The sequence below is a fragment of the Ictalurus punctatus genome, chromosome 12 (genome assembly GCF_001660625.3).
Source record: "Ictalurus punctatus breed USDA103 chromosome 12, Coco_2.0, whole genome shotgun sequence".
Taxonomy (NCBI): domain Eukaryota; kingdom Metazoa; phylum Chordata; class Actinopteri; order Siluriformes; family Ictaluridae; genus Ictalurus; species Ictalurus punctatus.
The window spans coordinates 19,863,711-19,888,031 of NC_030427.2; the positions used below are offsets into that span (position 1 = coordinate 19,863,711).

General features: G+C 38.3%; 1 protein-coding gene across 3 annotated transcripts in view; it reads left to right on the top strand.

Moving 5' to 3' along the window:
* Positions 1 to 20,617, top strand: part of iffo1a (intermediate filament family orphan 1a) — a 22,044-nt gene extending 1,427 nt beyond the window's left edge. The window contains exons 1-9 of one of the 3 annotated variants that reach the window (XM_053684197.1): positions 1 to 2,407; positions 4,658 to 4,718; positions 7,160 to 7,255; positions 7,451 to 7,591; positions 8,694 to 8,881; positions 10,106 to 10,223; positions 10,549 to 10,641; positions 11,760 to 11,890; positions 13,368 to 20,617. The exon at positions 1 to 2,407 is cut by the window's left edge and continues 1,427 nt beyond it. In XM_053684197.1, coding sequence (XP_053540172.1) covers positions 1,500 to 2,407; positions 4,658 to 4,718; positions 7,160 to 7,255; positions 7,451 to 7,591; positions 8,694 to 8,881; positions 10,106 to 10,223; positions 10,549 to 10,641; positions 11,760 to 11,890; positions 13,368 to 13,458 — 1,827 coding nt within the window. In that variant the 5' untranslated portion in view covers positions 1 to 1,499 and the 3' untranslated portion in view covers positions 13,459 to 20,617. Of the gene's footprint in view, positions 2,408 to 4,657; positions 4,719 to 7,159; positions 7,256 to 7,450; positions 7,592 to 8,690; positions 8,882 to 10,105; positions 10,224 to 10,548; positions 10,642 to 11,759; positions 11,891 to 13,367 lie in introns of all 3 variants that reach the window. The other 2 variants (XM_053684198.1, XM_017482418.3) reach the window with 2 other exon arrangements.
* Positions 20,618 to 24,321: the final 3,704 nt, after the last annotated feature.

Sequence of the window (24,321 nt, forward strand, 5' to 3'; positions counted from 1 at the left end):
GAAAATACTTCATAATATTAATCCCTGTTGATTTAAACTCTCAAAATATAAAGATGTAAATGTTTCATGTGTTTTCTGTCATATGAATCATGAAAATGACATTCGGCTGTTTAATTATTTAGTTGTAAACAAATTCTGGAAGGACATGCGTACTTTTGTATATGAAAAAGCAAAATTGAAATGAGTGGTCTTTTTTCCTCTGTGAAAATGTGATCTGTTATTCTGTTATAAAGGAAAATGTGTCATTTACATACAGGTGCGACTCAAAAAAAAATTATATTGTGGAAAAGTTCATTTTTTTCCCCGTAATTTTATTCAAAAAGTGGAACTTTCATATATTCTAGATTCATTAGATTAGGGAAAACATACTTGGTTATTGGAAGTAACCATGACTTCTTCCAGCTTTTATCTCGGTGATATTTACTTCTTGGGAGTCACAGTATTTCTCCTTTGCAGGAAAGATTTCACATATTTGTTGTTGCATGTTTCATCAAGTACAGATATACACTGTATGATCAAACGTATGTGGACCCCTGACCATCACACCCATATGTGGTCCTTCCCCAAACTGTTACCACAAAGTTGGAAGCACACAATTATATAGAATGTGTTTGTACGCTGTAGCGTTACTATTTCTCTTCACCTAAACAAAGATTCCCAAACCTGTTCCAGCATGACACAAAGTGCACAAAGCGAGCTCCATGAAGACATGGTGTGTTAAGGTTGGAAGAAGGTGGAAGAACTCCAGTGTCCTGCACAGAGTCCTGTCCTCAACCCCACTGAGCACCTTTGGGATAAAACGGAACTGGAGCCTCTGAACTGGAACATCCCAACATCAGTACCTGACCTCAACCTCACTAATGCTCTTGTAGCTAATGAACACAATCCCCACAGGAAAGTCTATAATAAGTAGAGCTTATTATAACAGTAAATGGGTATGGGATGTTCAGCAAGCACATACTGGTGTGATGATCAGGTGTCCACAAACATTTGTCTATATAGTAGTATATCTTCTATAGTAGAAGTTTTGACAGAGGAGGCTTTTAATCAGCTGATAAAGTTGAACTACGCAGTCCTTTTTCATGCTCACTGACGTCAGTATGATTATTACCGTAAAACTTGGAGCGTATTGCGCACGAAAAAAAGGGAGAACTCTGATAATACATTACACTATAAAAGTACGTACACTATTAAACGGTTAATCAACTCATATCAGTTAAACACTACGTACTGCTTGAATGCCTAGTGCGCAAAAACGACAGAAATTGTGTTAACGAAGGAAGCTATACTACTGTAACACCGGTAATCCCTGAGCCGCAGTTGCACCTCGTGTTTATTTTTGAGACATTGCGCACACTTCATTAGACTCATCCTGTCCCACAGAGCAGGGCATCTCCAGCTTTCCTCAGGTACAGCAGCTTTGTTTTGTTGAGGGGGTCGTTTTTGTGTGCAAAACGTTATACATTAAGGAAATAGCTGTGAAGGTGAAAACGGAGTTCATGCCAGATTTCGAGCATTTCCGATTTTCCTACTCTAGAATGAATCCCAGTTTGGGGGAGAGCGGGTACGCGGTCCAACAGCCGCAGAATCCCGGGACGAGTTTATCAGACTCGGAGCCCGGTTACGCATCAACCGAGCCGGGGTTTTGCTTTGGACAAGATAGTTTGGATTCGGGAACTCTGTCTAACAGCTTTGCGTATTTACATCCGAGCGGCTCTCTGCACCGCGCATCCCTTCCTCCTCTTCCTCTTCTTCCTCCTCCTCCTCCTCCTGCGGCGGCTCTGCGCAACGATCTGGGCTCCAACATCAGCGTCCTGAAGACTCTGAACCTGCGATTCCGCTGCTTCTTGGCCAAAGTGCATGAGCTAGAGCGCCGGAACAAAGCCCTGGAGAATCAGCTTCAGCAGGCCAGGGAGGCCAATAATAATGAGACAGGATGTGGACAAGGTAAACGAAATATCCACTCAGGACCGGAGTTTATAGCGAATGCAAATGATTCTGCATATTTAACCAGGACTACACTTAACGGCACTGGACACTTCATGCCCAGAAACAAGATACTGGCTGGAAATTTGGACTCAGCAGGTATGATGGACTCAAATTCCAATCTTTCCCCACCTCCCCCCCTTAACCCTGTATCTCCAGTTGATCCCAAGTCCATCTCGAGTATCAGCGGAACAGAAAGGTTTGCCAGCTCCACTCCTCAGGCTCTTCCCTCCTCAATTTGGTTTCACAACCCCCCTGGGAGGTTCAACAACAGCTGGGAGTTGAGGGTTTCGGGTCCCAGAGTGTCATGGCCATACCAGGATGGGGTTGGGGTTCAGATCGACACCATTACACCGGAACTCCGGGCCCTTAATAATGTACTGGCCAAAGTGAAGCTGGAAAGGGATGAATACAAGCAAAGGTCAGCATTTCTGCACTCTCATCTCTCTATGAACCTTGGTATAAAATGCTCTGAGTAAAGCACGTTGAAAGAAGGCTGCAAAATGTAGATGATTGTTCAGTCCTCACTCACTTATTGTATGCTTTGAAGGTTGCACAATATATTCCAGTATTCCAGTTGTTAGTTCTAGTGAAGGGAAACTGTAACGCTACAGCATACAGACACATTCTATACAATCATGTGCTTCTAAGTCTGTGGGAACAGTTTGCAGAAGAAACACACATGGGTGTGATGGTCAGGTGTCCGCGTACTTTTGGCCGTATATTGCATTTCCCTTGAGAGAGAGAGAACTGGTATGCAATATTAATAATTAAATTGCTTCATAATTAAGTGTTTTCACTCAGTCAGGAAGAGATTTCCCCTGGCAGGCCTAACCTCAGCTAACTAGTTTGCTGTGTATTTAGCTGATAGTCCCATCACCATCAACTATTAGCAGATAAATAACTGTACTGCAAAAACCCACAAAGCACTGATCTTATCTCAACCACAGGGACAGCACTTCATGGGCACACTGAGAAAAATTGAAATTTAATAGCCAAATATTAATTGATGCCAAAAAGTAATCCATATGGAAACTAGCTGTAATTTGAATATGTGTATTTTTAATTATATAACAGTTAGTTCCGATCCACTAGTCTGATTGGTCGAGCGGTGTTCCAAGAGTGCTTTATATTTACTATAACCGCACTGGGGCGTTTCACTGTGTATCAGTCTGCTCGTCTGTGTTCACCATGTAATATTCCACTTCCTAGTTCTCAACGGTTTCTACGTTAGAGTTAGCATCATCATAAGCGGGTATAGTAAACGCTACTTTTCAGGAATATAACTTTTGACTTAAAATATTAAAAGCTCATGAGATGAAGATGAATGTGATGTGCAATGTGAAAGAATAATTGTGACCGAGTGAACCGGTAACAGGATGTATTTATTGATAGAGACTTCAGAATACTTCTGTAAGTCGCTCTGGATAAGAGCCTCTGCCAAATGTTGATATGTCTTGTGTGGTTCTGGAGAGTGCTATTGGAAATCATAGAGGAAGCAACCCAGAGCCAAAGAAATCATGAATCCTGGCAGTGCGGTCAGTGTTGCGTACATTTGACTATGTGAGTGTGAGTATAGTCCATTGTGTTCTCTGATTCTGAAATGAAGTAAGTAATTTAGAGTAACTATTGAATTTAAGTCTTGTCACAGTGATACTCAAGGTTCCATAGGTAACTCTTTGAACAAACGATAAAATCCCTTCAATTCACGATTTACAGGTTTCCTCCTGCATACACCAACCTACAATCACCGTCCACTTTATTAAGGAACACCTGTACACCTGCGCATTCATGCTGTTATCCAATCAGCCAATCACATGGCAGCAGCACAGTGTATAAAATCGTGCAGATACAGGTCAAGAGCTTCAGTTAATGTTCACATCAAACATCAGAATGAAGAAAAAGTGTGATCTCTAAAGTGTGACTTTAACCGTGGCATGGATGTTGGTACCAGATGGGCTGGTTTGAGTTTTTCAGAAACTGAAACTGATCTCATGGGATTTTCACACACACCAGTCTGTAGAGTTTACATACTGTAGAATGGTGCGAAAAACAAAAAATATCCTGTGAGCAGAGGGTCTGCAGGCTGGAACACCTTGTTGATGAGAGAGATCAGAGGAGAATGACCAGACAGGTCTGAGATGACAGGAAGGATATAGTAACTAGATTGCTCCTAGTGCCCAAGAGGATGCTACAAGAGGATCATTTAACATACCTTTTATTCTCTACACTTTAGTTAGACAGAATAAATATTCATTCACATTTACAACCTTGCTTCACTGTGCAGTGCAGATAATCAAATGTCTAGATCCAAACATTTAACTTAAAGCCAGTGCTAAAAAATAATTTCATATCTTTAAAAAATTAGTTAGTGATACTAAAGATCTGTAAAAAATAATTACCTAAAGTAGATTTAATAAACATACTGTACTACAATTTAATTATAGGTAAAATCAAATAATTCCGCTTTTGAGTCTGTTCAGCCTGATAAAGTTCTACTCCAGACAGAAAAGAATTTTAGATAAATGCCGTAAGTAAAACTGTTATGAAAGTTATCTGAGCACGAGACGTGCACAAAAAAAAATAAAAAATACTACACACAAAGTACAATCACGTCGCCACTGAATTCTAATACATTCGCATACTTATAATGTTACCTCTTTCATGACAGGTGGGAGGAGGAGTATGCAGTAAGAGTGGACCTACAGGAGAAGATTGCAGAACTAGAAGAGGTAAAATATAAGATCAGATATGACTTTTAACACACAGTGTTAAGCCTGCTATGACTGACTTTATGTAGCACATTTCTACTGGCTCAACGGTTACACTCTGGGTTACTGATCAGAAGGTCAGTTGTTCAAGCCTCAGCACTGCCAAAGCTGTCACTGTTGGGCCCTTGAGCAAGGCCATTAACGCTCTCTGCTCCAGGGGTGTCGTATCATGACTGACCCTACACTCTGACCCCAACCTCCTAACAAGGTGGAATATGTGAAGAAAATAATTTCACTGTGCTGTAATGTATATGTGACAGATAAAGGCTTCTTCTTCTTCTTCAGTAGCCGAATTCAGCTGGACTAACTAACATTAGTCAAGTTATATCCCTGTTACAAGCACACAAATTTGTGCTATGACAATAAGCTTGATCAAACAGTAAATACATAATCTGTAGTATATTGTAGTAAATACATAATCATCTAGAATTAGCAATTTAGAAATCACATTTTGAGTCCAGAGGGGTTTTAAATAGTGGTTGGATTTGGACAAATGCATCATGTGTTGTCACTCAATAATCTTAAGTACAAGAGAAGATCTGGCTAACCTCAATGACAGTGTTGTAAAACCAGTGTTTAACAATAGATGTCAGAAAAGAATACTGAATATGAAGGATTTCAGTGGTCAAGCCAAAAAAAAAAAACACACTTGACAAGCAGAAGTGAGGGAACAAAGCCTCAATTTAAAGATATTTAACCTTTACCAGACAGCTCACTTGCATGGTTGTTAATGTCCATTAATTCATCTCCAACTTTTGTCACTTCAATGAGTGTTTTGTGACATAATACATCCACAAAGGGGTGCTGAAAACCGAACATTGATATCACCAGCGCTCCTCTTCCTTCATCAGGTTACCAAGCTAAAATGTCAAAAGTTGGTAAAAAGATAAAACACATACCTTTTTTTGACTATCCACTTTTGACATTATGAAGGTATATTAGGGGGCACGGTGGTTTAGTGGTTAGCATGTTTGCCTCACACCTCCGGGGTTGAACATTTACAGTACTCTTGGTTTTAGCCTTCATTTTTACCTGTGAAGACTGCATTTGTTGTTAAAAAGGATAAGCCAACATGAAGATCAGAGGGCAGGCTATGGGAGAAAAGCAAGCCATTTTAAAGCAATTTGATAAGAGGCATTGCACAAACATTGGGCATAGCCACTACAACAATTTGGCATGTCCTGAAAAAGAAAGAAACCACTGGTGTACTAACAAGCTGACATGGAACAGGTCTAAAAGGAAAACAGCAGCAGCTGATGACAGAAACATTGTGAGAACTGTGAAGAAAAAGTCAAAAACAACAGTCAGTGACATCACCAAGAAACTCCACAGGGCAGGACTGAAGGGATCACAATCCACCGTTCAAAGGAGACTTCGAGAGCCGAAATAACAAAAGTTCTGGAACCAAGATGAACCTCTACGAAAGTGATGGAGAAGCCAAAGTGTGGAGAAAGAAAGGATCTCCTCATGATACAAAACGTACAAGCTCATCTGTGAAACATGGTGGAGGTAGTGTTATGGCTTAAGCTTACATGGCTGCTTCTGGAACAGGCTCACTAATGTTTACTGACGATGGAACTCATGATGGTAGCAGCAGAATGAATTCAGAAGTCTACACAAACATTCTGTCTGCTAATTTACAGAGAAATTCATCCGATCTTATTGAGAGAAACTTCATCATGCAGCAAGACACTGCCAACACAACAAAGCACTTCATCAGGGGGGAAAAGTGGAAGGTTTTAGACTGGCCAAGTCAATCACCAGACCTTAATCCAGCTGAGCAGCATTTCACCACCTGAAGAGGAGACTGAAGGGAGAAACCCCCAGAAACAAACAACAACTGAAAGAGGCTGCAGTAAAATTCTGGAAAAGCATCACACAAGAAGAAACCAATAGTTTGGTGATGTCAGTGAGTCACAGGCTTGATGCAGTTATTGCAAGCAAGGGACATGCAATCAAATATTAAGTGTTATTTACTTTCATTTAATTTAACTCAAGACTTATCTGTTCCTATACTTTTGCTCACCTAAAAATTGTGTGGTCTGATACAAAAAGTTCTGTTTTATGTTGTTTAACACATCTAGATGTGCACCTGAAAGCCAGAGTAAATAAATACACTTTTAATCTGGACTTGTTAAATCCAGAACATTTTTGAAAGGCTTTTGCATAATGTTTGTGCTTTAGAAGAAGATGTGTAACCACACGGACTTGCCTTTCACATTATAGATACTATTAAAAGAACTTGTGTGAATGTAGATATGCGGAATGGGGTACAACAAGGTCAAAATCATTATCATTTAAGACTAAGATTGTTTGAATGTTCTGTATGTGTAGAAAAGCATTTTATCCTTCCATCTTTCATGACTGGAATACGTCAATACAGATTAACTGTATGTGTCTAGGACCTGTACATGAGCGAGATGTGTCAGGATAAGCTTGCTCTCCGAGTAAAGCAGCTGAAGGCTGAGCTCATCGTCTTCAAGGGCCTCATGAGCAGCGTGAGTTAATTATCATATTAATTGTAGAAATATATTTTGGAAATATAATTGACAGTTTATTGAAACTTAAAAATAACTTAAGGTAATACAGAATATGCTGTAGTTTTATGATGATTATTATTATTATTATTTTATTTTATATTTTTGCTTTGTTTGCTAATTTGTTTCTCTTCTGATTGCTCTAATTCCCATCAGAACCTCTCAGAGTTGGACAGTAAGATCCAAGAGAAGGCCATGAAGGTAGACATGGACATATGCCGTCGGATTGACATCACTGCACGCCTGTGCGATGTAGCCCAGCAACGGAACTGTGAGGACATGACTCAGATCTTCCAGGTATCAACATTACACAGGATTTTTAAAAAAAAACATCAATCTCTAAAATGGTATGATTTTTACAGCAAAATAAGTAAAACTCTCTGCATGATAACATGTATTAAGTAGTATTTCACAGTCCATATTATTCCCCTGCTTATTAAGACATTTTTAAAAAATACCAATAAATAAAATCCATCAACGCATCATTTAATTATAGTTGGTGGTGTTTCATGCGTCCATTATATTTCTTAAATTTTCCTTTCTTCACTTATTGTATATTCTCCTTGCTTATGTTTGCCTTTACACTCTCTCTCTCTCTCTCTCTCTCTCTCTCTCTCTCTCTCTCTCTCTCTTGCTGCCTCTACTTGGCATTCTACTTTGCAATAAATGTATTATAGTTAAGATTAGGTTTTAAAGGAGTAGATTAGACCGTGTTTTACTCAATTAGCCTGAACCATGCTGTCCTGGTTTGGTAAAAAATCTTGAAAAGTATTATATTATAAACATATGCACAGTACATGATTTGAACAAAATTGTCCCGATACAAATAATGGCATTGGATTGCATCCTTAAGTCATACTCAGGAGCAAGGAATAATCAAAATTGAACCAATATAACCTCAATTTATCAATAAAATTCCTTCCATGTTCTTTGGCTGGTTTTTCACACAGTGCATGTGTATATCAAATGTATTTTTGTATTGTGTACTGTATGTAACATGCCACATGTTTATTTGCTGATTTCGCACATACAGTATGCAGAAATATGTGTGTTGTGTGTCCAAGGGCTGTTCATTTTCAGGACATTATTAATATGCACAAAATAAGACTACTTGATACATGAACTGTGTTGTCTCTTAAAGGTTATAGAGAAAAAGTATATATTTAGATATTCTTTCATAGATAGAAATAATAGATCTGGAGTCTATCCCAGGAATACTAGGTGCAAGGATTGATATTGTTGCCTTATGATGTTTGCTTGAGTAGTATCAAAACTTTGTCTAAACAAGGCTATTTTCTGAATATGTTCTGAATTGTACTGTAAATTGGATCTTCACTGTTTTTATTTTGTGTATGAATTGTTATCAGGTCAAATTAAAATCCCTTTCTCACATTAGCAGGTGGCTACACCTCCCTCAACACTGACCCGCTGTTATTGCAAACAGGCCTCACAGACCAATAAGCCCAACCATGGTGAGGACTCGGTCAACAGTTCTGAGAACGAGGAGGGCTTGAACAAAGAGGCAGAGCTGTGTGGCTCATTGACCAATCCAGTTAATGAAGAAATGCAGAGGATGCTCAACCAACTGTAAGTGTTTGAGCGTCTGAGACAAACTTCCCATTGCTGCATATATACGAGGTTAGTAACTTCAATGGGGATTGTGTAGTGACCTGATTTGATCGACCTATCAGTGAAGTTGACAAACTGATGCAGGACCGTTATTAAATCAAATTATTAAACGAAGACACTGTAACACTGCATGTGTAGGTTCAAATAACTGTTATCACATTATTACTTCTTGTAGATCTGCAGGTCCTTTACCCATGAATTTGTAAGCTTTGCATGACATGTTCAAAAGGCACTCAACTGCACACCAGATCATTACCCCACTCTGTTTGGAAGCTTTGTATAGATCTACATTAAATCAACAAGGTTAATTTAATCCATATTAGAGACGTAACTGTAGACAAACTGTATACATTATTCAGATTTACCAGGTAATATAGTCAAACGAATATTAATACAGAACAATAGGCGAAGTATTCATTGAGCTTTAAAGAATAGTTCAATGACGATCGCACGGAGAGTTTGTGCAGAAGCATATCTCTGTGCGGCTCTCCAAAACCTAATTGTTTAATTACCTTCAAAAATATTGTAAAACTTGTACCTTCATTATGCCTATCCTACCAAAAATTGTGGTATGATCCCATAATGCTGTATGACCTGACATTAATTACCAAGCCCTATACAGACTGCTAATGTTTAATACCAGAGATATCATTTCTCGATACTGATTTATTTTACTGCCTTGTATTATACAGTATTCTTTTAAAGGGGAAAAATTGCAGTGGGCCTGTAAAAATAAATAGATAAAATATACATAGCCCTGTACCAATCCAAGGCATGGTGGTTGGAAACCTCAGCTGTAATGTGTCAAGGTATAGAGGTGTAGAGTATCTCAAACGCTATTGGCTTTTAAAGCCCTTTGTCACACTCCCTCTCTGACTTCCTGTTTCACAAGGAAATGCATCAGTATACGGAATCAAGTTACACTCTGAAACACTTTAAGCACAAGATAACCTCCATCAGTTGGCTTGAGCCAGAGCAGTGAGTCAGTTAAATGATATGAAATTGTCTCAAGATTCAATAATCTGGTGACACAAAACAACATTTTTCTCATGGAAAAATTATTATAATTTGTATTTTCAGATTCTGTGTACTTCTGTGATTCTCAGTAGTCACGTCTCATCTTTTGATATTGATTTGAACTTGTAATGGCCTGGTAATGTAATGTATGTGTGTGTTTTGTAGGCATGACTGTGAGTTTGAGGATGACTGTGATAGTCTGGCATGGGAAGAAACAGAAGAAACCTTACTGCTCTGGGGAGATTTCCCAGGATGCACATTAGCTGTGGACAGTAATGGGGAGGTACACAGCTTTTAATACCTCCGACTGTCCTTACCAGAGAGCATGCCGTAGATTTGGTCATATGTCTACAAGGACTGCAAATGTTGTGCTATACTGTTATGATAAATCATCATTTTCTAATGAAATATACTGTATAAGGCATGATGTTCTGTCAATGTCATGTAGTCTTAAATACTGAGCCAAATGTAAAAAGCACAAATGATCATTGCGTTAGTATAGCCAGGCCTTAAACTGGTTCATTTTTAGCTTAACAGTGGTTTTATATCAGCATATTAGGTCAGCTAATTCCAGAATACAGCTCTGCTGTTCTTTTTGTTTTACACAGCAGGATGAGTCCATAGAGACTGTGATAAAGGACACAGAGTCTATGTTCAAGTCTCGTGAGAAGGAATACCAAGAGACCATAGACCAGATTGAGGTAAGTGCTTTCGGTGTGTGTTATGTTCTGAATTCAAATGAAGAAAGTGGAAATTATATATATATATATATATATATATATATATATATATATATATATATATATATATATATATATATATATATATATACACTATTTATTTATTTATTTATTTATTTATTTATTTATTTATTTATTTATTTCAAAGGCTGTGACATGCTCTTGAAATGTCAAACAATCAAAATCTACCTATTTTGATGTGGCAATTTTATTCCACTCATCCTTGCAAAGATTGTGAGGAGATCTCCTGTACACAGCCCTCTCCAAATCATTCTTTTTTGTTCCCCCTAGTATGGGGGAAAAACTAGTACAGTTTCTTTCAACAAAAGAAAACATACTGTACATACAGGCAAAATGAGCCTCACTTTTCAATGTTTCAGGGTAATCGGCCATACTGTAACAAAAGTTCATTCCCTACCAGAACTCAAGTTCCAGGTTTGGCATTTCACTTGTTCATTTTGCTCTGTGAAGACAATCAAGTTCTTCCAGTCCAACCTTAACACACCATGTCTTCATGGAGCTCGCTTTTTGCACTTTGTATCATGCTGGAACAGGTTTGGGGCCTCTTAATTCCAGTGAAGGGAAACTGTAATGCTACAGCATACAAAGACAGTCTAGTCACTTTTGTGCTTCCAACTTTATGGCAACAGAAGCACCCGTAATGGTCAGGTGTCTCTTATACTTTTGTCCATATAGTGTAAGTGACGTGACTGTGAGCCACCTGCCCCTATAGATGAGCCACTACTGTGCCATCTTTTATGCTGTTGCATGCTGGGTTAGCAGCATCACTACCAAGTACATTTACAGACTCGACTAGATTAAAAGGGCTATCTCAGTCTTAGGATATTGTGCATATCTTTATTTGCATGGATCTGTTTGTTTGTATTTATCTGTATATATCTGCACAGTTGTCTCCTTTTTGCTTATGCTGTCTTGTATTATTATTTGTCTCATTTGCTGTTATAACATGTAACTTTCCATTCTTGGATCAGCAAAAATCTACATAGTAATGTTCTATGCTTCAACATTCGATCCCAAGGTGTGTGTCCTTCAAAAATTCGTTTGCTGTCTTTCCACAGCTGGAGTTGGCAACAGCAAAATCAGATATGAACAGGCACCTGCATGAGTACATGGAGATGTGCAGTATGAAGAGGGGCCTGGATGTGCAGATGGAGACATGTAGGAGGCTCATCACTCAGAGCGGAGACAGGTACATGCCTAGTATGGGGGAAAAACTAGTATAGTATTACAGCAGAGTATTATGTTTTCTGCTTACAATGTCACATTTACTGTCCCCTCTGAAACTATTGGAACGGCAAGGCCAATTCTTTTGTGTTTGCTCTACACCAAAGGCATATGGGTTTGAGATAAAACGATGGGTATGAGACGAGAGATTAGGATTTCAGCTTTTATTTCCTGGTATTTTCATCTAGATGTGTTAAACAACTTAAAACATCGAACCTTTTGTATCAGACCAAACAATTTTTAGATGAGCAAAAGTATTGGAACAGGTAAGACTTGAGTTAAATGAAAGTAAATAACACTTAATATTTGGTTGCATGTCCCTTGCTTGCAATAACTGCATCAAGCCTGTGACTCACTGACATCACCAAACTATTGGTTTCTTCTTTTGTGATGCTGTTCCAGGATTTCACTGCAGCCTCTTTCAGTCATTGATTGTTTCTGGGGGTTTCTCCATTCAGTCTCCTCTTCAGGAGGTGAAATGCTGCTCAGTTGGGTTAAGGTCTGGTGATTGACTTGGCCAGTCTAAAACCTTCCACTGTTTCCCCCTGATGAAGTCCTTTGTTGAGTTTGCAGTGTGATTTGGATCATTGTCTTGTTGCATGATGCTTAATTTGAATGCATTTCTCTGTAAATTGTCAGACAAAATGTTCCTGTAGACTTCTTTATTTATTCTGCTGCTACCATCATGAGTTAATCATAAATAAAGATTAGTGACCTTGTTCCAGAAGCAGCCATGCAAGCCCAAGCCATGACACTACCTCTACCATGATTCACAGATGAGCTTGTACGTTTTGAATCAGGAGCAGATCTTTTCTTTCTCCACACTTTGGCCTTTCCATCACTTTATTAGAGGTTCATCTTGGTTCCAGAACCTTTGTGGCTCATCTCTGTATTTCTTTGCAAATTCCAATCTGGCTTTCCGATTCTTACTGCTGATGAATGGTTTGGATCTTGTGGTATGGCCTCTATAGTTCTGCTCTCAAAGTTTTCTTTAATGGTGGACTATGAGACCTTCATTCCTGCCCTGTGGAGTTTTTGGTGATGTCACTGATTATTGTTTTTGGGTTTTTCTTTACAGTGCTCACAATGTTTCTGTCATCAACTGCTGTTGTTTTCCTTGGCCAGCCTGTTCCATTTCGTTTTGTTTTTCAGGACATACCAAATTGTAGTATAGGCTATGCCCAGAGTTTGTGCAGTGACTCTTGATAGATTTTTTCTCTTTTCTCAGCATCAAAATGTCTTGCTTTTGTCCCATAGACAGCTCTCTGGTCTTCATGCTGGTTTATCCTTTTTGGCCATGCTGTTCCAATAGTTTCAAAGGGGGCTGTATATAAACTGGTACAGCATAGCGTTAACCATGTAACTATCAGATTTTCTTTTGCTTTTCAATATGATTTTAAAAAAATCTCTTTGTGGTATTCTTTTTTTTTTTCCTTTTCCAGAAAATCTCCCCTTCCAATTTCTGTGACGTTGGAGGATGCAGAGGAAGGAGATAAAGAAGGCAAGTCTTCTCTCAGACGATGCCAGCATTGAGTCATGCTGTGACAAAAAAATCTAAATAACCCTCCTGTTGCTCACCTACCTTGGACGAAGTCCTAACACATTCTTGTGTCTATAGAACAGTTATTTTCTTTGACACCACATACACATTATACCGAGGTTGGGGCAACACCTCAAATATCTTACCTACCATAGTTTCACAAAAGACACTAGTGCCCTCCATTGGCACAGATTATTATTACATGCTAACAATTTATTCATAATTTACTTGAATATCACTTTAAAGCTACAAGATGTAGCTTCCCTTCTAATAAAATGCTACTTGCAGAAGAATATTTCATAACAGGGGTTGTGATGTGTCACGCAAAACAAAGACCAGTGTCTGGATGGAAGAATCATTGACACTTCAAAGTCAGAGAACAAGAAATTGCTTCAAACTACAGATGTAACCAAATATGGATACAAATTTGAACAAAAGGCGAAATATTTTTTAAAAATTGATTTACAAAGCTTCAGACAGGGTTTGTGTATTCGGACTAGGATCACACAGGAGGTTTTTACTTTTATGTGGAGCTTTAAAGGACAGCCTGGGAAACCTGTGGGGAGGGTTGCCAGGTTTCAGGAAAATTCCAACCCAACAAAAACTTGAAACTATCCCAAATTATTCAAGTGTATGTTTTTGTCAATATTTTGGGGGGAACAACTTAACAGTGGTGTGCGTTTCTGATTTGCCTTCCATACCTGCAATATGTGGACATTTTATGCTGCACCTGGCAACCAATTTTGACTGCCAGAAACACTTTAGGTGCTTTATCACAGATGATCTGATGACGTGTCCAGTGAACGTTTCTGATCTTTCTAGAATACAACAAACTGAAGTAAATCTGGTCAAATATTATTAGATGGTTATTGTTGTCAACTGTAGCATAGATAATAATAATTCTTGATTTTGGAAAGACTTCATTGCTTTGAAATGTAATTAGCTTACTTACTTAGTCATAGTAGACCGAACATAGAAAGCTTTGCACAGGACATCTGGTTCACGAGTTCAATACTGTTATGTTCACAAATTCCTATTTGCTGTTATAATTTGTGAATGAAAAAATGACTTATTTTTCCAACTGCCCTGTTTTTTCAGTGTTTTGACCAGTGTTTCCAAGGCACATGGCAAAGTTATCATTAAAAAACGTAAATTATAGACCATGCCCACTGCTGGTTTAACTCCGAATAAGAAAATAGATACCAATATTGTGAGCACTAAACAGACACAGATGCAAATACGGATAATGGCATTGCATTACACCCCTACTGCAAACAGGAGAAAGCTTAGAGACATGTGCACTACTAGCTAATACACAAGGTCTTGTTGAAGGAGAACAGATTGCCTCTGTTATGATCTGCTTACAGACTTAATTGGGATTTTAAGCCATTTTATATTAGAAAACATGTCCAAAATATTTGCACAATAGGTTTATTGTGACATAAAGGTTCATTTTAAAAAGCAGACATTTATTTGTAGCTTTGGCAGTATGCTTAGGGTCATAGTGCTATTGGAAGGTGAAGCACCGCCTCAGAAACAGATTTTCTTCTAGGATTGCTTTGTATCTGGTTTCATCCATCTAGCACTCACCCCTGACCGGTTTTAGAGCCCCTGCTGATGAAAGGCATCCTCACAACATGATGCTGCCACCACCATGTTTCACTGTGGGGATGGTCTTTTCAAGGCTTCTTGCACATTTCCATTTTCCAACTTCCACATCTAACACATTCCCAGTTTTGCCGAGTCTTTTATTGTTGTCCTGTGAACAGGTTCTGCCATCTCTCCAGATTCTTCAGAGTTATCCTTGGCCTCTTTGGTTGCTTCTCTGATTAACACCCTCTTTACCCAGTCATTGGCTTTTGGTGGACAGCCTCCTGTAGGCAGTGTCATGACTGTACCTTGTTCTTTTCATTTTTAAATAATGGATTTAATAATGTTCCATGGCATGTTCAAAGTTTGGGATAGATTTTGTTTAAATAACCAAACCCAGATTGATTCTTGTCTTGAACATTTGTAGAACTTGTTTTAATAGACCTTTGTCTTCATGATGCTGTTTGTTTATGAATGTTCTCGGTGTATGTGACTTGTCATACTTACCGGGAGAACCAGAATTCAGGGTTTTCAGAGAAATGGGGGTGAATACTTAGGCAGTCAGTTTCACAGTTTTATTTTTTGTAAATAATTTTGCAAACTGTATTTTCATCCCACTTTTTATATATGGGTTTTTGTTTTGTTTAGATTCAAGACATGCACCTATATGGCAAAACATTATCACGTCCTGACTAATATGCTGTTGGTCTTCTGTGTGCTGTCAAAACAGCTCTGACCCGCTGAGGCATGGACTTTACAAGACCTCTGACGGTACCCTGTGGTATCTGGCACTAAGATGTTAGTAGCAGATCTTTTAAGTCCTGTAAGTTGCAAGGTGAAGCCACAAATCGGACTTGTTCTAGTACATCCCACAGATGGTTGATGAGATTGAGGCCAGGGCAACACGTTGAACTCTTTGTCATGTATTGCAAACCATTCCACACTGTGTGCAGTGTGGCAGGGCACATTATCCTGCTGAAAAAGGCCACTGCCATCATGGAATACCACTGCAACAATTGGTCTGCAACAATGTTTAGGTCAAATTGGCATTAACATGAATGACAAGACCCAGGGTTTTTCAACAGAACATTGCCCAGAGCATCACACTGCCTCCTCCGGCTTGTCTTCTTCCCATAGTTCATCCTGGTGCCATCTCTTCCCCAGATAAACGACGCATGTGTACCCAGCCGTCCATGTGATGTAAAAGAAAATATGACTCATTGGACCAAGCCGCCTTCTTCTATTGCGTCAAGGTCTAGTTCTGACACTCACCTGCCCATTGTAGGCCCGTTGTTTTCCAATAGTGTACAAGGGTTAGCATGGACACTGTGACCAGTCTGTGGCTTATGCATCTCCATACGCAGCAGGGTGCGATGCACTGTGGGTTGGGACACATTTCTCCCATAACCATCATTAAAATTTTCTGTTCAGACCAGACAGGATAGACTTTGTTGCCCTTGCTCTCACCCAGTCGTCTGGCTATAGGGATTTGGCCCTTGTCAAAGTCCCTAAGGTCTTTAACTCCACCTATTTCTCCCACATACATCATGTCGACTATGAGAACCAACTGTACACTTACTGTGTAATATATCACAGACCTTGACATGCACTATTATTATGGTTGTACCACTCCAAAATGTGGTATGGGTCAAGGGGATGAATACTTATGAAAGGCACTGTAACACTTAAATTGCTGAGCTAAGAAGCATCCAGGTGTCAGGTGAACATAGTTTTTGCAAATGCACCTAAAGAAGTGAGTAAATGTGTTTTCTGCTGCAGCTTTGCTGCTATCAAAATATTTTTACAGATTATTTTACAATTTATGCCAGACTCACAGTATATAAGATATATAAATCTAGCATCTAATGAGTGCTAGCAGTTAGGCATCTTTGCACATCTTTGTTGTATTCCAGGGACATAGTTCAGAATTTACTAATCTAAACTACTTATAGAAATAGTTAGAAATACAGGGCTCCCGAGTGGGGCAACAGAAAAGCGTTCACCTTATCGTCCGGAGATCACAAGTCGAATCCCAATGATGCCACAGCTATCTGTGGCCAGGAGTCAGAGAGAGCAAAATTGTCCATGCTCTCAGGGAAGGAGGGGTGGCGTACTCTCTCTCTCAACTATCAATCACAGCAACACTAGCCAATCATGGTCTGCTTGTAGAAGTGGGTGGATAGCGCGCCTAGTGTTGAATGAGCAGCAGTTCGATAAGATGCTGTCAGCTGGGTGTCTCAGAGGAATCATGTGATCGTCTTCACGTTCCCTGGTTGGTAGCTGTGTATGACAGAGGAGACCTAACTGGCCATGAGTAATTTAGGGAGAAAATTTGTGGAAAATGCATGCAGTTAAAAATAGCTACAAATAGCACATTCGAAACTAACTGAAGAAGAAAGCAGAAATCATCCAAGTCAGCAGTGAATCAATGCTAAATATACTATGAAATAATAATGTAAATAACTATTTTAAAACATTGTGTGTACAATATCCAGCATTATTATTTTTTCCTGTCCTTTGGTCCAGATATCCAGAACACATTGTCTATTTGTTGCAGTTCAGCTAGGTTTATGCCTCACAGGTCATTTTAGCAGCTTAGACAGCGTCTTCTTTCGGTTTCTGCAGCTGGGTTAATTTGTGCAGTTTCAAATGAGTTCCTCACTTACTGAAACTAACCACTCAGACGGGGCAAATGGGTTTGATTTAAACACACTGAACACTACATATTGTATGGGAATGCAACCTCTGGCAATACTTTAGCATTAAGAACTCCCATAAAATAAGTAAATATGTTTAAAAACCCTAATTCGGGTTCTTCAAATATCTTGATTAATATAGTCAAACTGAGCTGTTTGAGAGAACTCTGTGCTCCCATTTTCCAAAACCATGATTTAAAAAAATCAGTTAAAAATAGGCTATGGTTTGCACAACATTTTTTTCTGATCTAAAGTGCACAATTTAGTAAATTACTAAGGGTATTTTTTTTTTTTCATATGTTACAGAGAAACTGGGTTTGTATGTTATTATCTAATGGACTGTATTAAGTAACTGACCCTGTAGAACTGTAGAAGAACTGTAGCAAGTTCTCCAGGAAGTTTAGAACAACCTACCAGACAATTTCTTTAGAAAACTGTCAAATACCTAGAAAATTTAAATGACCAAATGGTAAGTTATTTATTTATGTTTAGTTATTATGTAAGTTAATACAACCAATAAGAAAATATCAAATAATAATTGACCTTGCATTTAAAACGTAAATAAATGGTAAGTTATTTATTTATATTTTAAATGCATGGTCAATTATGATTTGATATTTTTTATTGGTTGTTTTACTGTTTATTTAAATTCTTTAGTATGTTTTTGTGCTATAGTGGATATGGACTTTACTGTAACAAGTGCAAATGTATATTTTGAAATGACATATGGCCCAGGCTAAAAGTGTATATCCTGAACACGAGCCTTAATAGATGACCTCTCATAACGGTAAGTTATGATGATTGGACTTTTGGTATAATCTTGAAGACATTTTGTCACTGAACAGAACTGATGATGAGTGACAAAACAATATTATAATAAACTTTTGTTGCTTTGGCCTTCTCGACATTTTACAGTGACATGGAAGAATGATTGTCATTTTATTCAATTGTATGGTAGTAATTGTGATGTCCGTTTGCTGGCTGTATGGAGTTCCACGTGTATCCCTACATACAGACTCCTGATGACAAAAACAATCTGCTTTAGAAAACGTATCCTTCCTTCTTCTTGTCTACAGAAAACTCATCTCATAACTCCTCTTCAGATACTGGTGAAAAGTCCCTGGGTCTCTTAATCTCTATACTGCCATAATGTTTTCTTTTGTTTGTTTGTTTTTTTGCACTCTGAACTGCATTGTTATATCTGTCCTCCTAATTCTAATGGTATTATTGTATACTCATTGTTATTACACATCAACTCCAGTCACTACTACTGCTTCTGGTTTCAATCCATCTACAGTGGTGTGAAAATCTGATTTCTGTTTTTGTGTATCTCTTATACTAAATAATTTCAGAAATTAAAACAAAATTTAATATAAAACAAAGACAACCTGAGTAAACACAAAATACAGTTTTTAAATGATAATGTTATTTATTGAAGCAAAAAAGTTATCCAGTATCAACTGTGTGAAAATGTATTTGCCCCCATAGTTACTAATTCCGCAAATCTCTGAAACTGCATTCATAATGGGGTTCAGCTGGACTAGACACAACCAGGCCTGATTACTGCAAACCCTGTTCATTCAAATCATCACTTAAATAGAACCTTTACAACAGCATGATGTGGGTTAAAAGGTCTTACCCAGTAACACACTATGCCAAAATTATTCCAGAAATTATTAGGAAGAAGGTAATTGATATACATCAGTCTGGGAAGGGTTACAAAGCTATTTCAAAGGCTCTGAGATTCCAAAGAACCACAGTGAGAACATTATCTCCAAATGGAAAAACTCGGCACAGTAGTGAACCTTCCCAGAAGTGGCTGACCTTCCAAAATTCCTCCAAGAGCACAGCAACTACTCATCCAGGAAGTCACAAAAGAGCCAAGGACAACATCAAAGTTCCTACAGGCCTCTCTTACATCAATAAAGGTCACTGTTCATCACTATCAGAAAGACACTGGGCAAAAATGGCATCCATGAAAGAGTGGCGAGGTGAAAACCACTGCTAACCCAGAAGGACATTAAGGCTCGTCTGAACTTTGCAAAACACACCTTAATGATCCTGAAACCTTTTGGGAGAATGTTCTGTGAACTGATGAGTCGAAAGTGGAACTGTTTGGAAGACAGCGGTCTCATTACATATCGAGGAAACCAAACACAGAATTCTACAAAAAGTGTGATGGTGTGGGGATGCTTTGCTGCTTCAGGGCCTGGGCAACTTGCAGTAATAGAGGGAAACATGAATTCTGCTCTCTATCAGAAAATCCTAAAGGAGAATGTCCGGTCTTCAATCCGTAAATTGAAACTCAAGTGCAACTGAATTATGCAGCAAGACAATGATCCAAAGCATAGGAGCAAATCCTAGTCCTAGAAGTAAGTGAAAGACTGATCTCCAGTTATTAGAAGCTTTTGGTTGCAGTTATTGCTGCTAAAGGTGCCACAACCAGATTTGAAGTTTAAGGGGTAGTTAGTTTTTCACGTGGGTGGTGGGTGTTCGATAACTTTTTTTTTGCTTCGATTAAATAAATAAATAAATAAACCCTGTATTGTGTGTTTACTCAGGTTGCCTTTGTTTTATGTTGTATTTTGTTTCAGATCTAAAAGATATTTAGCATGAGATATACACAATAAACAGAAGAAATCGGGGGCAAAGACCTTTTCACAACACTATATACTACTGCAACTTTTTGCACATTTACTCTTCAGCGAAATTTGCACTGATTCGGTATTAATGCATATTTCATGCACGTGTTGTCCTGTTTTCTCGTCTTACACTTTATTTAGTGTACTATGTACTATTTATTGTTGAATGTTGAGCTGTACTGAACCCAGTTACACCAACAACATTGTGTGATAATAAAAAATCTTGAATCTAAACTGTTTGTGAATGTGTCTCATACAGTCCTTTGCCTCCTGCCTCACACCCAGTGTTAGTCCGGATCCACCACGATCCTAAACAGGATACAGCCATTACTGAAGATGTTAGTTCACTTTAATTAAATGCTTTTGTTTTTGAGGTATTGAATAAAGTTATATTCATTGTGCAGTGGTTTGAAAGGCCTATATATAACAGTGTACCCTGATATTTAATATGTTTAACATATTTTATTTTATGAGAAATCTGAGCATTCTTTATACACCCTTAGGTTTGTAAGTATTCCAGTTAAGTACTGTTCCTGTTCCAGGCTTTGAGTTGATGTAAAAACTTTTCAGAAAGAAAAGGTTTAGCTAAAATAAATGCCAGTGTGCTATAGCTAGTTGCTCATTGGCTGAATGCTTAAATTAGCACTCATTGTTGGACTGAGCTGTTACCATAGTAACTATATAGTCAGGTACATTAATATTTGGACAGTGACAGAGATATTTTAGATGTCTATCACAGTATATTGGAGATTAAATTACATAATAAGAGCTCAAAATGCATTCTTTCATTTAAGGGAATTTGCATGCAAATCAGGTAAAAGGTGTAGGAATTGCAGGACTTTTAATATGTGCTCCCCCACCAAAAGTAACTGGACAGTTGACTCCTCAGCTGTTCTGTGGCCTGCTGTGTATTATACAGGTAAATGTTCTGGAGGTTCTGTCACTACCAGTGAAGCAAGCCAACAAAACCAAAACAAACTCATCAGAGAAATACAAAAAAAAAAAAAAAAAAAAAACATTAGGTATGGCTAAATCAACTATTTGGTACAGTCTTAAAAAATAAACATGCACCGGTGAGCTCAGGAACACCAAAAGGCTCAGAAGACCTGTGGTGGATGACAGAAGAATTATTTCCCTGGTGAAGAAAACCCCCTTCACAACAGTTTGTCAGATCAAGAACACCCTCCAGGTCATACACTCATGTGAAAAAATAAGTACACCCCATGGAAAGTATTTTTTTTTTTTTTTAACATATTTGGACAAGCAAACATTTGATCCTTTTTGAAACAGTGCATATCAATAAAGTTGATACTCTATCAAATGACATAAAATTGACATTTTGCAATAATTTTCACAATTTGAATTAACAAAAAAACAGATCAGTCACATGGAAAAAGTAAGTACACCCCTAGATTTATCACACCATCAAATTAGAATCAGTTGTTCAAGATTAGGTGCCAGTGATTAGAAGGGAGTGCATGTGGAATCTTGACTTATTTATACCCCTCTCATATCTAATGCCTGGTGTTCCCTTTGTTATTGAGGTGTGTGGTGTCATCATGCCAAGATCTAAAGAGATCTTGCCTATGAGTCTGGCAAAGGATTTAAAAAGATCTTCAAATTATTTGAAATACATCATTCCACTGTATGGAAACTCATCTACAAATGGTGCAGGTTTCAAATGTAAAAACGAAGTCTCCAAGAAACCCAAAATTTCATCACAGGATCTGCTAGGAAGTCTTGCAACTATTGGTGTCAAAGTGCATGCGTTTACAAATAGAAAGAGATTACACAAATTTGACCTGCATGGGAGACGTGCCAGGAAAAAGTCTTTGCAAGACTACAGTTTGCCAGTGAGCATATAGACAAAGACCAGGCCTTTTGGAATAATGTCTGGATAGACGAATCAAAAATAGAGTTGTTTGGCCACAGTAAAAGCAGACATGTTTGGCACAGACCAAAGACAGCTTTTCAGGAGAAGCACCTTATACCAACCGTGAATCACGGTGGTGGAAATGTTATGGTTTGGGGTTGCTTCAGCTATGAATTCTGCATCATATCAAAGAGTGCTAGAAGATAGTGTAAGGCCATAATGTGAGATAAAGTGGACCTTTCAATATTATAATGATCCTAAACACACTAGCAAATCCACCAAGGAATGGCTCAAAAAGAAGAAATGGAGGGTTATGGAATGATCTAGTTAAAGCACGGATTTGAATCCCCATTAAAATGTTGTGGGGGGATTTGAAACAGGCAGTACATGCAAGAAAACATCAAACTGAACACTGAATCTAGCAACTGAAAGAATATTGCATGGAATCAAGCTGGATACGAATGGATTTATTTGTAAATCGTTCATGTGAGCATTTACACAAGAAATTTTCATTAAAACATTGGTATCCTACTTGTACTGCTGAGCATATGTACATTATAAAGATACTAACTAATGTAAACCTCGACTTGATTGACTTTAAATCATATAAATTGCTGTGTGTAACTGCATTTTTCTGTATGGATTACACCGTCAAGTTTAAATAGCTTATGTATTTTAATTACACACAAATTTAATTACTATTTTGTGAAACCCAGTCTTTTAATTTTATAGCCATTAACTAAATAAATATTAAATGTGGGGGGGGGGGGGGGGGGGGAATAAAGAAAGAAAATAACATAACATAAATCCTTAAATTTAGACAAAAAAGATGAGTCATTCAATTAAGAATGCTGCTGTATAAAAGGAGGATGGACTTTTCCATCAAGGCAAGAAGAGTGCTTTGGCACAAAGACACTTTGCTTTGAGTTTCCCCTGAGTGATGTTCTTGGAGCCCATGGTAACTTGATTACAGTAGATATTATTCTTTTCTCTGTTTTCATGTCAAACCATTTTGACCTCAAATTATTCACATCTAATTAACCTTTTCTGTAATTCTGCTCCAGATTTTCAATGGGTTGTGTAAACTGTTCTAATGTATGCACCCGCTGTACACTTAAGAAATAAGAAATACCTGTACACCTGAACATGGGCTATCATGAGCACACACTCACCAAAACTGGACAGATGAAGACTGGAAAAAGACCTGATTTTTTTCTAATCTTCAACTTTCTGTGCCCATGATAGCCTCAGGTTCCTGTTCTTGGCTGACAGGAGTGGAACCCGATGTGGTCTATTGCTGTTGTAGCCCATCCAGCTCATGGTTCAAAGTTTTGTGCGTTCTGAGATGCTTTTCTGCTCACCCCGGTTGTAAAGAGTGATTCTTTGAGTTACTAAATCTTTCCTGGCAGCTCAAACAAATCTGGCCAATTTCCTCTGACCTCTCTCATCAACAAGGCATTTCAACTCTCAGAACTGTCGCTCACTCAGTGTTTTTTGCTTTTCGGACCATACTATATAAACTCTAGAGTCTGTTGTGTGTGGAAATCCCATCAATTTCTGAAATACTCAAAGCAAACCATCTGATACCAAAAACCATGCCATGGTTAAAGCCACACGTTTTCTTCTTTCTGATGTTTGATGTGAACAGTAACTGAACCTCATGACCTGTATCTGCATAATTTTCTGCACTGTGCTGCTGCCATGTAATTGGCTGATTAGATAACTGCATGAATGAGCGGGTGTACAGGTGTTCTTATTAAAGTGGAGTGTATATTTCACTTCTACCACTAAGAAAGCTTCCTACTTTTTTGGTCTGGTCCTTTCCGCTGTGTGTTCTATGCCTTTTAGGGAGTTTTGTGGTTGTCACCAAATGCTAACATGATTGCACGTGTGAGTGTTGGCATCGTGTGGTGTCTGAACAGAAAATTGAGAGCGAGAGAGAAAGCGAGAGAGTGAGAGAGCGAGAGAGAGAGCGAGGGGGGGGGCAGGAGGTTTGGGCGTGATCCCTCTCCTCAGAAGTCTCCTCCCATGCACACTCATATATTTTTGTTAGTC